This window comes from Anthonomus grandis, unplaced genomic scaffold (assembly GCF_022605725.1).
Source record: "Anthonomus grandis grandis unplaced genomic scaffold, icAntGran1.3 ctg00000319.1, whole genome shotgun sequence".
NCBI lineage: Eukaryota > Metazoa > Arthropoda > Insecta > Coleoptera > Curculionidae > Anthonomus > Anthonomus grandis.
Window position 1 is genome coordinate 192783 of NW_026088459.1, and position 12351 is coordinate 205133.

The 12351-nt window shown below is 31.0% G+C and overlaps 1 protein-coding gene across 1 annotated transcript in view; it reads right to left on the reverse strand.

The window, feature by feature from the left end:
* LOC126749565 (huntingtin-like) overlaps positions 1 to 12143 on the reverse strand; it is a 158727-nt gene extending 146584 nt beyond the window's left edge. The window contains exons 1-4 of the mRNA XM_050459281.1: positions 11948 to 12143; positions 11681 to 11864; positions 2089 to 2367; positions 1862 to 2003 (exon numbers count right to left, since the gene is read on the reverse strand). Of these exons, the coding sequence (XP_050315238.1) occupies positions 1862 to 2003; positions 2089 to 2367; positions 11681 to 11864; positions 11948 to 12027 (685 nt within the window). The 5' untranslated portion in view covers positions 12028 to 12143. The remainder of the gene's footprint in view (positions 1 to 1861; positions 2004 to 2088; positions 2368 to 11680; positions 11865 to 11947) is intronic.
* Between the last annotated feature and the right edge of the window lie 208 nt (positions 12144 to 12351).

The following is a 12351-nucleotide window of genomic DNA, read 5'->3' on the forward strand; positions in this document are numbered from 1 at the left end:
TACAAGAAAATATGCCAAATATATTATTGTAAAATGTATTTGTCATAGTTTCCACCTTTGTGCGTCATATTCATGTCAAAAACTCCCAGAAGAGGTTGAACAACTAACAAGAGAGGTCTATTTTTTTTTTAATGTAATAAGATTAGCTCATTTGAAAACAATAATTATACTTTTTGTTTACAACTATTTTTCAAATAGCCCGAAAAAAGTGGAAGAATTAAAGAAATTTCAGGAATATGTACGTGTTGCTCTAGTTAAAATCCTTCATCCAACCCAAACCCGTTGGCTTTCATTGGAGAGTGTGGTGAAAAGACTGTTAAATCAATATAACGCTCTAAAACTTTATTTTACGGATCAAACTGCCAATAATATTACTCAGGCAGATCTTATTTTAGAAAAACTGAATAGGGAAGAAAATCGAATTTATCTGGAGTGTTTATCTAATGCTTTACCAATCTTCAATAATTTAAATAAATTAATGCAAAGTGATTGCAAAGTGAAAGATTGCAAAATTCATATTCTTGACAAAGAAATAGCCAACATAGTAAAAAGAATTCTAGACTTTTTTATAAAAGACGAGAATATTACCTCTACAACTATCGATAAAATGCATTTTAAAAGCATCAGAAATTTTTTAGAACTGAATGAAGTGTATTTTTCAGGAGAAATAAATTTAAGCAGTTTAGAAAAAAATAGGCTAGAAAGAGTTAAAATTAAATTGCTTAAATTTTTAAATCGAAAGTATTCAGCTAATTTATACAAGATTTCCTCTTAAAGATTCTATATTTGAAAAATGGAATTTACAGATCCAGAAATTGTTAAATCTCGAAAGATCAGATCTATCAGTCATATTTCCAAACTTGTTTGGTGTTAATATACAAGAAATTGATAATGAGTGGTTAGCTCTAAGAAACTTTGAAATTGATTTTAAGACTGATAAGTCGCATGACATCTGTGAATTTTGGAAATATATTGCAGAAATAAGAAGTTTAGATAATAGTGGTCAGCGTTTTCCAAATCTGACAAAATTCATTTTCAATTTACTTACTTTGCCTGTTTCAAGTGCTAATTTGAAAAGAGTATTTTTCGCCATAAATTTAAACAAAACAAAACAAAACAAAACAAAGAATTAGTCTAAAAACTTCTACCTTTACAGCAATACTGCATACAAAAGATCTGGTTAACAAATATAAATCTATTTGTTCAAATTTCTCAATAACAAAAGAAATTATTAGAAACCTCAGCCAACAGATCTATGAATCTGACTCTGATTAACATTTTATTTTTAAATATATTATTCTATATAATAATATGCACTTAGATATAATCTTTGAGTTTTTAAATATAGGACATGTGTGGACATTATGTTATGTATTTATCCCCTGTAACCCATCCATAAGTAAAAAATCTTTAAAATATTGTTAATTTTTTATTTCCTGGGGCAATATATTTTGTTCTTTTATGTTAAAATATTGTTTTTAAATAGCAATTTAAATTTAATTTAAAATAAAAAAACTGATATTTAAATTTAACTTATGTTCAGATTTCTTGGACACCCTGTATAAAGGACAAAGAAAAAGTATAGTTTTCTATACGCATAGATTAAGCTATTAGTCCCTTGTATAATTACAACTTATGTTCATCCTCGTGAATAATAGCTGTTATAAGTCCAAATATATTAACTTAAATTGAAAACGTTTATTCCAATAATTTATGATTGCCTTGCCGTAATGAAGCCGATAAATAATAGAAAGAAGTCTGAGCCAGCTAAGACACCATAAATACCTTTTTTTATAAAATAAAAGAGATAAGCTGCTACAACCATAGAGAATAATGATATTTAAATAAAGTAATTACTTACCTAAGATACAATTTAAACAATAGGTCAAAAAATAATAAGGCCTCCGAGAATTCACACATATTGTCTGTATGCAACTAGCAGATGTTCTTCGCATTGTAGGCGAAGGTTTCACAACATTACTAAGAAATGCTTTTAGAAGAATCTGAAATTAAATTTTCAGAATTATATAAATATCCATGTTTGTGGTATAAATGCAAAACAAATTATGATTGGTTTGTAACACATACCCTAATCTCATTATCAGAGGCAAATGTTCCCAATACTTTTAATATCTTGGGAAGGCATGCAGCTAGGGTTTCATGTACTCCTTCTTCAGTTCTATCTGCTATTTTAATCAGAGCAGGGAAAAGATTCACCACATAGGGCTTGCCCTTATGAGGCCTTATGTGATGTGCCAAATGTGAAAAACGGGTTAGGGCTGCTCTAAGCGATCTTTGCGATCCATTTTTCTTTATTTCTTTGTGTAGTTCTATTTGTATTTTACCCGTGTGACCATCGCTCATGACCTATATATAATGAATACAAATTCCATTTAATTAAATTAAAGGTGAAAATGGTTCTCTATAAAAAATATAAATATTTCAAATATAACCGACCCAGGACAAGTAATCTTAAAAACTATAATATCTTTCCTCATTTAGGTTAGTTATAAAATGTGAAAGCTCATTTTTTGATTTATTCAGTGGTTTTCTGTCACTTCCGCTTTAACGGCAAATTGCCTTAATTTTCTAATTTTAACCATAAAATTTAATTGGGATTCTAAAAACAACGATACTTCACTTGTGAATAATTAAATGGAGTTTGAGTATCTCACGAACTAAATACATAGCAGCCTTTTTTAAGTAGCTGACAATTGACACAAGATCAGACAATACTTTTTCAATAATTAATTTATTGTTTTCATAACTATTAAGATAATATTTTTATGGCAACATGAAGAAATAGATGGATTACAGCATAGGAAAGAATATGAATATCATTAATGAATCGCTCAAATCAAACCAAAACACTTATTATTGGAGATAGCAAGTCTGATCTTAAATAATAACTCTTTGCAGGAGGTTAAAGTAGCTAATTTTTTAGACATTCCAATTGATTGAGCATTAAGCTTAAAAGACAATGTTATTACAGTAACGTTGAGGACAAAAGCTTTGATCAGGATAGTAAAGGGGGAATTAGAGCAACAGCTGTCATGGACACTATGGTTTTTATTAAATATAAAATATAAAATAATCTGTTAATTTTATTATTGAATTAGACCACACTTTGTTGACCTAAAAATCTTAACTCTTACATCTCTATTTATATTAGAAACTTCTTCCCTAGTTTTAAAAATTTCCAGTTCCAAGATCTACATTGGTAAAAAAATCAATTATACAGAGTGTTACAAAATTCGGTGCAAATATTTTAAGAGCATATTGTTGCTATCAAAATAAGGCTTTTTTCCTATAAACATGTGTCTATAAACAAGTATGTGTTGAAAATGACCTTCTCCTTTAATTTGGAAAGCCGCAAGGCAATGATAAAAGTCATCGACGGAATTCTGAATAGCTTCAATTGATATATTATTAAATGCTATTCTACTTTTTCTCTCAATACGTCAATGTCGTTTGATTTATTTTGGTAAACCTTTTCTTTGACATATCCCCAAGGACAATAATCCAGTGGTGTTAAATCAGGAAATCTAGGTGGCCATTCAATAGCAGCTCGTCGACGATCCGGAAAAATGAGATCAAGATACCTGCGCACATTAACAACATAATGTGGCTGAGCTTGTTGCTAGGTGCATCTTGCTAAAACCATATGTGGTCATGGGCTGTATCTGAATCAACCGCACTGGGAAAAATTACAGCTAAAGAAGGAATCAAATCGAACCATAAAAAAAAGTATAGCCTCAAAATTGTATGATTGATAATTCAGTTCAAACACATTCACTTTTTTAGGATACTGGGTATGTGCTTCATGTATCCACATTGATTTCTTGAGCACAAAATTAGTACTTTTCTCTATTAACAATGCCATTTAAACAAAACATTGCTTTGTCAGAGAATGGAATATTATGTGGAAAGGCATTATTTTTATTACCCCTTGTCATCCTCACATAACTGCATATCAGGATCATCTTCTAAAAGTTCTTGTTCAAGGTCTACTTTATAAGTCAAAGTCAAGTTTATTGAAAAGCAAAATTTGCTGTTCAATTTACATGGTTAAGTCCTAGTTCTAGATTACTAACAAAACAAAAAAAAACAAAAATAGACGCATTTAGTTATACAAAAAATTTAAACATTCACATCTGTGTCAAAGATACCCCAACAAATTCAGTAGAAAAATAGTTTGCACATCTTAGCAAAATACTCTTTATAAGGCTGTCAAATTTGTATTTATGTAAATTTCGAATCCTTAATAGTAGCATATTGTATAATAATTTTCCATAATGCAAAACTGTGTTTCTAGTTAAGGCGCTCTAAGATTGAGGTATTTGTAGATTTTGTCTAGATCTAGTTGGTTAAGTATGGATGCTTTCTCTTTAATGAAAGGCATTACCATGGCAGTAACGAAAAGTTTCATACAGGATCTGATCCCAAAGTGTTATGATTTCAAGTTGCTGAAACAATATATGGGTGATACTTTTTCATTTCTTATAAACCTGTTAATAGTAGGTTGTGGAACATTGTTATCTTGGCCTAATGAACCAGTTAAGGTATGTGGATTCTCTCATTTTTTTTATATATATTTATTTTTTATTTTAATTTAAATGTTTGTGGTGTTAAACAAATAGCTTTACCGGTAAGTCGTGTCTCATAATTCGTGTTTATGCATTATTGTTTTCTTAAACTAGGGTTGCTTTCTACTTTTTGATCTGATGATGCCTTAATAAAATAAACTTATGACACATGAAGGGTACAGGGAAAAACCATATATATCACTTTTTATTGAAAATCTCGGTAGAGCGCCATTGAATTCTTCGAATGAAGACGCTTATTTTAGAGTACTAAAACCGGGAAACAACCACCGTAGTCTTGCGTAAATTAGTATCTAAAATATAGCGTACCGAATAAAAACCAGCTTAGTCCAAACGTCCAGGGAAAAAACCGCGATGTCATGTAAACAAACCAGCTGATGCAATATTCATTTTTAAAAAACGTGCCAGTATTATTGTAACCGCAAAAGTGTGACTTCTTGTTTGTCTGTGTGATTAATAATAAACCATTATGGCTAATAGTGATTCGGAGGGATCCGTTCAGAACAAAATTATGCCTTCAAAAAAAAGAAAGAGAACCGGTCGGATGTCAGAGGTCTCTAAAATGTTGAAGTTACATGAAGCTGGACAGCTTTGTAATTGCTCAAGATTAAAGTGCTTTGAGGTATTTAATGAGGCACAAAGAGCAGAAATATTGAGATATTTTAATGCTCTGAGCTCTCACGATGAGCAAAATTATTATTTAGCTGGTTTAATTACAGTCTTACCTGTCCAGCATAGAAGACCTCGTCAAAACGAGAATACTGCCAGTTTCCATGATGCAAGTTATGCGTATCGAGTTCGCGATGGTGATATTCCGGTGTGTGCCAAAGCTTTTCGTTCCATTCATGGGATTACAAATAAATTATATAAAGGAAACCCTCAAACGAAGTGGTGCAGCTCCTAAGGACAGACGTGGAAAGCATAGTGCAAATCATAGGAAGCTGAACGACTTAACAAAAGGTTTGGTATGTGACCACATCAAAAGTTTTAAGGGTCGTCAGAGCCACTATAGTCTAAAAGATACAAAAAAGACCTATTTACCAGAAGAACTCACAATCAAAAAGATGTTTAACCTCTTTAAGGAAAAGCACCTAAATGCTAAAGTCTCGTATCAAACGTACAGAACAATCTTTAATAAAGAATTCAATATTGCTTTTGGATACCCTAGAAGTGACACATGCGCAACGTGTGATGAATTTCAAATTAAGCTTAAAAGTTTGACTGATACTGATGAAATTAGAGAATTAACCGTTATGAACGAGTTGCATAAAAGAAAGGCTGAGGCGTTTTATTCAAGGAAAAAGCAAGCCAAAAAAGCTGCAAAAAAAAGCAACAAAAAGGAAGCCATCTGCATTGGTTTTGCAAAAAATATTTCAATTCCTAAAATTGCCACTAACGACGTGCATTATAAACACCAATTGTCTATGTACGCCTTTAATGTACATGTCCTCTCTTCGGGTCAATCTATTTTTTATACCTATCATGAAGGAGAGACTAAAAAAGGATCAAACGAAGTTGCATCTTTTCTTCTCCATTTTATCAATAATTATTTAGACGACGATGTTGAAGAACTGCAAATCTTCTGTGACTCTGCCGAAGGACAAAAAAAAACTTTACCATTTTTTGATTTATTCATTTTGTAGTAAAAAACAAAATTCATTATCTGAATGAAATAAAAATCACATTCCCTATAAGAGGACACTCCTATTTAGAATGTGACAAAAATGTAGGATTGTGGGATTTGAAAAGCCCCTTTGAGGTCCCGGAAGAGTTCGAAGAAGTCATTAGGCATTCCCGCTCCAAACCATCTCCGTTTGTTGTAGTGAGTGTGTCACAAAATATGATACTGGATTGGAAATCATTTTTAGACAAAATATATTTACAAAAATGCCCATTTAAAATCCAGATTTTGAAGGAAATAGTGGCATCATCTAATCATAGCCGCCTTATCTACTATATACCGTTCAATATACAATGGGCCAATTTTGTCTTGATTAATACGAAAACGCTTTGACCGAAATTCAGCTTTAAGATGCGGAGAATTTTTGCTGCCCGTTCCGGTATACGATGGTAAGTTATAAGAAAGTTTTAAATAAAAATGAGATGTATTAATTTTTGTAATTTTTTTACCGGTTCATTACCAATCCCAAAGGCTAAGTTTAATAACCTAATGACCCTCATGAGGTTTTGCAGTCCAAATGCCGTGACATTTTTTTAAAACCTGGATCATCTCTAACTTACTTTATAATAATATGTTGATAAATAATAATTAAAAATTCCAAAAAATTAAATCTTCTTTTTTATTTCAAAAATAAAAGCAGCTGGTTTTTGTCGGTTTCAGGTGACATTGCTGCTTTTGTTCCTGCAAAACCCTTAGTGATGTAGATTTTTTTGCAATAAAGCCGTATTTAGTTTTTCTAAACTAAAAAACCATAGTCATAATACTTTATAATAATATTAACTTCTGTTTTATGTAAAGTACATGTTTATATTCGTTTGGAAATAAAAATAATTGTTTTGATGAATTTTGAACATTAAAATTCAATTTACTCTAATGTGAAAAAAATGACATATCTGGTTTTTTCCCTGTACCCTTCACATGTAATAGTTTTTTAAAAAAATAAACATAATCTGAGATCATTGACTTTGTGTCCCTCCAATCTCTGAATTTTTATTATTAAGAGGTCTCTTTGAGAAAAATGGACTACTTTTTTGAATGGATTCTCATTAGTAGCCCGTAATATCTTTAAAAAGGGCGATGCTGGAACAATAGAGAATTACCGCCCTATATCCATTCTGTGCAATTTCTCAAAGTTATTCGAGTTGGCTCTTTATGAATTAATTTTTCCCAAGGTTAAGTCCATGCTGGCCAACGATCAATATGGCTTTGTTTCTGGCCGCTCATGTACTACAAACCTAGCATTCTTCTCTCAGTTTGTGTGCGAAGCACTTAATGATAGAGGTCAAATCGATGTTATCTACACAGACTTTCAAAAGGCTTTTGACCAGATTGACCACTTCATCCTATTAAATAAGCTTGAACGCCAGTTTGGATTCTCCGATCGCTTGATAAAGCTCCTTAACTCCTATTTAGTTGACCGCTCTCAGTTTGTAGTGGTCGAATGCTTTAGATCTGCTTGTTTTTCACCCACCTCTGGAGTTCCTCAGGGCTCTAACTTGGGCCCCCTTCTCTTTAACGTTTTCGCTAATGACTTGATCTCCACCCTCAATTGCTCTCGGTTAGCATATGCTGATGGCCTAAAGCTCTTCCATAGGATTGACTCTATAGCAGATTGTGGTCAACTGCAAGAGAACATCAATACTGTACACCATTGGTGCACTTTGAACCGGCTTAACCTTAATGTTTCCAAGTGTAATGTGGCCAGCTACTTTCGAATCAAAAGTCCAGTTGTCTTTAACTACTCAGTTAATGGAGTAATTAAAGACAGTCTCTGGCAAGGTCTACCTGTTTTAAGGATCTTGGAGTCACCTTTGACCAAAAATTTTCTTTTATCCCTCACATCGAAGATACTGTTTCTAGAGCTACTTACATGCTGGGCTTTATTATTAGAAATTGCAAACTTTTTTCGAACACTGCCAAAACTCTCTACTATGCATTTGTTAGATCCAGGCTGGACTACAGCTCCCTCATTTGGTCTCCCATTTAGAACCAGCACATTCACCTATTAGAATCAGTCCAACGGCGATTCCTTAAATGTTTGGCATTTAAGGATGATGGAGTCTATCCTCCAAGGGGTTTTGACCATAACCTGCTGCTCTCTAGATATACTGAATGGTCACTTGCGAAAAGGAGAGAAATGCATTTGGTGAAATTCTTGTTTAATTTACTTAACCATAAAATTGACTGCCCATCCCTTTTGCAAAGGATTTGCTTTCATATACCAAGCCCAGGATCTAGACAGTGTCCAGCTTTTAACTTGGACACAGCCAGGTCCAACATTCTGTACCAGAGTCCTATTCGCTTTATGTGTCTAAACTTTAACACTATTGCTGATTCTTGTGACATTCACTATGACAATTTGGCACTTATTCTGAGTCACCTGTATATGGTCAGTGAGGGAGGCTAGGTTATTTAGTTTTTAGTTTGAATACATTTATTTACTCTTTTTTTTTCTGCTCTTTTGATTTAAATTAATTCTTGATTCTTATGCTAATTTAGTGTTGATTTTTTATTATTTATTTTCTCAAACTCACTACTTTTTTTATTATATAGCAATTCTTTTATAGTTTAGTTGCATGAATCTAATACAGTTCATGCATTTGTACTTGTACATTTATATATACTTAATTGATTTTCCTGTAACTGGGTATATGTAACCTGTTGGAAATAAAGCTTATTATTATTATTATTATAATATATCATTTTTTTATCTTCGCTCAAACCAGAAGGTCAATCACTCATTAAACCAGTTTCTTTCTTGAGGAATATCCTACAAACAGTTGATTGTGAAATATGATTTTCAGGAAATTTTGCATTAAATATTGCACAAACTTCATCTTAACTTCTTATTTTATCAACTTTTTATTTTTAACACAAAACTTCTGAGTGAGACCATCTTAACATTTGAACTATTTATATTGCTACAGTGAAATTACTAAGGAGATAATAAATTTTAAAAAAATGACAGATCAGGTATGCCTGTATTTTGTGTTCACTTTAAAAGACCTCTTAATGAAAAAACTAGTGTCAAGGTAATTCATAGTGTCATTGGAATTTGTTGATTCACATTTTGAATAAAATCAATTGGTAACAGAAATTATCTATAGCATACATTATTAAGTAAAAATGAAATAACATATTTTTGTTAAGAAAAACTGATTGACATTTTTCTAAAATAAGGCTGCCTTGAACATCACCTGAACCACTGTTCCATTTCATTTTGTAGGGGTCAATTTCACCCTACTCAATGGGTTGAAATAGCAAAGTCCAAAATAGACTCAAAAGGTCACCTAATTAGTAGAAAAATTAAAAATACTATTAAATAGTATCTGTAAATGTAGAAAAAAAAATACTTCTCACTCTTGTACAGGGTGTTTTAGAACTATGGGATCAAACTTGTCGGGGTTATTCAGTGCAACAGTAGAAAACATTTGAGTATAGGAACCCATGTCCGGAAAATGGTCACTATGGCATTACGGCCCTAAGACTCTTTAAAATTTAAAAAGATGATAAATTGCCTAATATTAGGTCCTAATAATAGGTAGGAATGTTATATGAATCTATTTTCTTATATAATTAAATTAAAAATTAATTACTTAAAAAAATTATCTGAAAACAGTTTCAGCTGGCCCCAAAAAGTTGACATTAATTATGTGAACCAAAAATATGTGTTATATAGGCCAATTAATTTGATCGGCACTGGACCGTTTTCTATTCATAACTCAGTCTTAAGACATATTAAAATTCTGTACAAAAAATTTAAAATAGAAAATCCAACATGGTAGGAAATTTAGATGTAAGATCTTTAAATGTTTCTGTAGTTTTTTTTATTTTTTTTCTAAATAAAACTATGTAAAAATAACTATCGGCAATTATTGATTTTTAATAGGGTGACTACTGGATAAAATTGGCAACTACTGGTGAAAAAATGCTACTTTTTCAAAATTAATTTAGATTTTTAAAAAAATGTTTTTAGCTGATCTGTCTATGGCTTTTGTTTAGCAACATACCATTTTATTGGAAAAAATAATAAGTGAATAACTAATTAAGTTTGCTGTTCACAACACATTTTCAAAGTCTTAAGTTGGCATCTAGGGGTGTTTACCCTAGGATCTTATGCATTTAATTTTTGCATTTTGTAAATTTAAAATAACTAAAAATTTGACCCTTGTTTTGAATTATTCCAAATGCTGCTATAATTTCATCTAATTAAGCCTTGTTCTGTTTCTACTGGAGTTTCGTAGACCATAAACTTTATATTTCCCCACAGGAAAAAATCTAGCGACATTAAATCGGGTGACCTAGGAGGCCAAAAAACTGCTCCACTGTTATCATTTTTAAAGATAACACACAAGCACTGGTAAATTGTTTAAAATCTCCAGATAAAAAATTTTTAAACATTGACATTGACATTCACATTTTAAACAATTGTTATGATGATATCATATACAAAAGGCAGAAATTAAATGGGTTAAATCCTATTTAAGCAATTCATTGTCTTTCTAAATTTTAACGTGTCTTAGGGCCATAGTGCAGTAGTGACACTTTTCCGGACATGGGTCTCTATACTCAAATGTTTTCTACTGTTGCACTGAATAACCCCTACAAGTTTGATCCCATAGTTCTTAAACACCCTGTATAGTAGATATTAAAATACCTTAATGCCTTTTGGTAAAAAAAAATTGAGTTAAAAAAATCAATTACAAGGTGTTTCAAAAATATGAGAAAAGTTAAAAAAAATTTGTATTGAAGCTAAAATGCACTTCAAATATATGGAATTTTACATTTATAGAGGACTCAATCACATTATATTAGAATATAGTTAATTAGTGTTGTAAAAAATATTCTTAGAAATACTTATAATTATAATTAATAAAAACTTATAATTAAATTTAATACAACCACGGATATGAGTGATTTTTTAGATATTTTCTAAATTTCTTTTAATTTTGTTATATTTTGATGGATTGGTATAAATATTAGTAAATATCTAGAAAGGAGGATGATAGAAATGGAAGAATAAAATCTGGTAAATTCATTTATTTTATGGATATTTTCAGTATTGGATGATGTTCTAATAGTCTTACTTTCTTATGTAAAAAGAGAATACTAATAATTTTAGTATAATAGTTTTTTATAATCTTTTCAATAAGAACACAAAATACAATTTGTATTCTTACTCGTCAAAGAACAACAATTTCACAAGTAAACTAGACATTTACATTTATCAGCTATGGAGTAATTCTATTAATACTAGTTATTAGAACCTTCCAAAGTGCAGTTTATTTAGTGCAGTGCTTTTACAGTTTTTTCAAGTTATTTACAGGGGATTCATTAAAGTTTGTGTATGGCTAATTATCATTTAAAATGTTTTTATGAAGGTTTTTAATCTTACCCTGATTATTCTATTAAGGCATTCTTCACTAGTCATTCGAATATCAGCATCACTATCGTCGCATAACTTCAAAAACGTCTCAATTGTGACTTCAAGAAGTACTGGCAAATTAGTTGAAACTTTAATTGTAGGATTTGAAAAGGCTTCTGAGACTACATAACAATGATGAATTTTGTCTTTTTTTCTGTAAGAAGTAATTATTGGTTCATAAAAAATAAAAATACAGCAGTAAAATAAATAAAAAAATTTAAACTTTAATTTACTTACCTAGATTGGTCAGGAGGCTGATTTTGAGACAAAATTTTCAAAACCTCTAAGGATTTTTGCAACCGTTCTTGAGAAGCCATCTTAAAACTAGATTCAAACAGTTAACTTATAAAAATATTCTAACATACAAAATCATTTGCGTAATTACAGTATATCTACTATTAAAACCTTAACAACTCAATATTTTCTTGGCTATTTCTAAAAAATAGCGACACTTAAATAACAAAAAAATAAACATCAAAATCAGCTGGAATATTGACATATAGTTGACATTTGACATCTAGAAACTGTTTATTAACCGATTCCAAGCGGTGGGCGCTTTTCAGAATTCACCGGTGGATACACCGGTTTGCACCGCATATAACCGAGGCGTTTCAGAATTAACCCGGTACAAAAAAATCCCA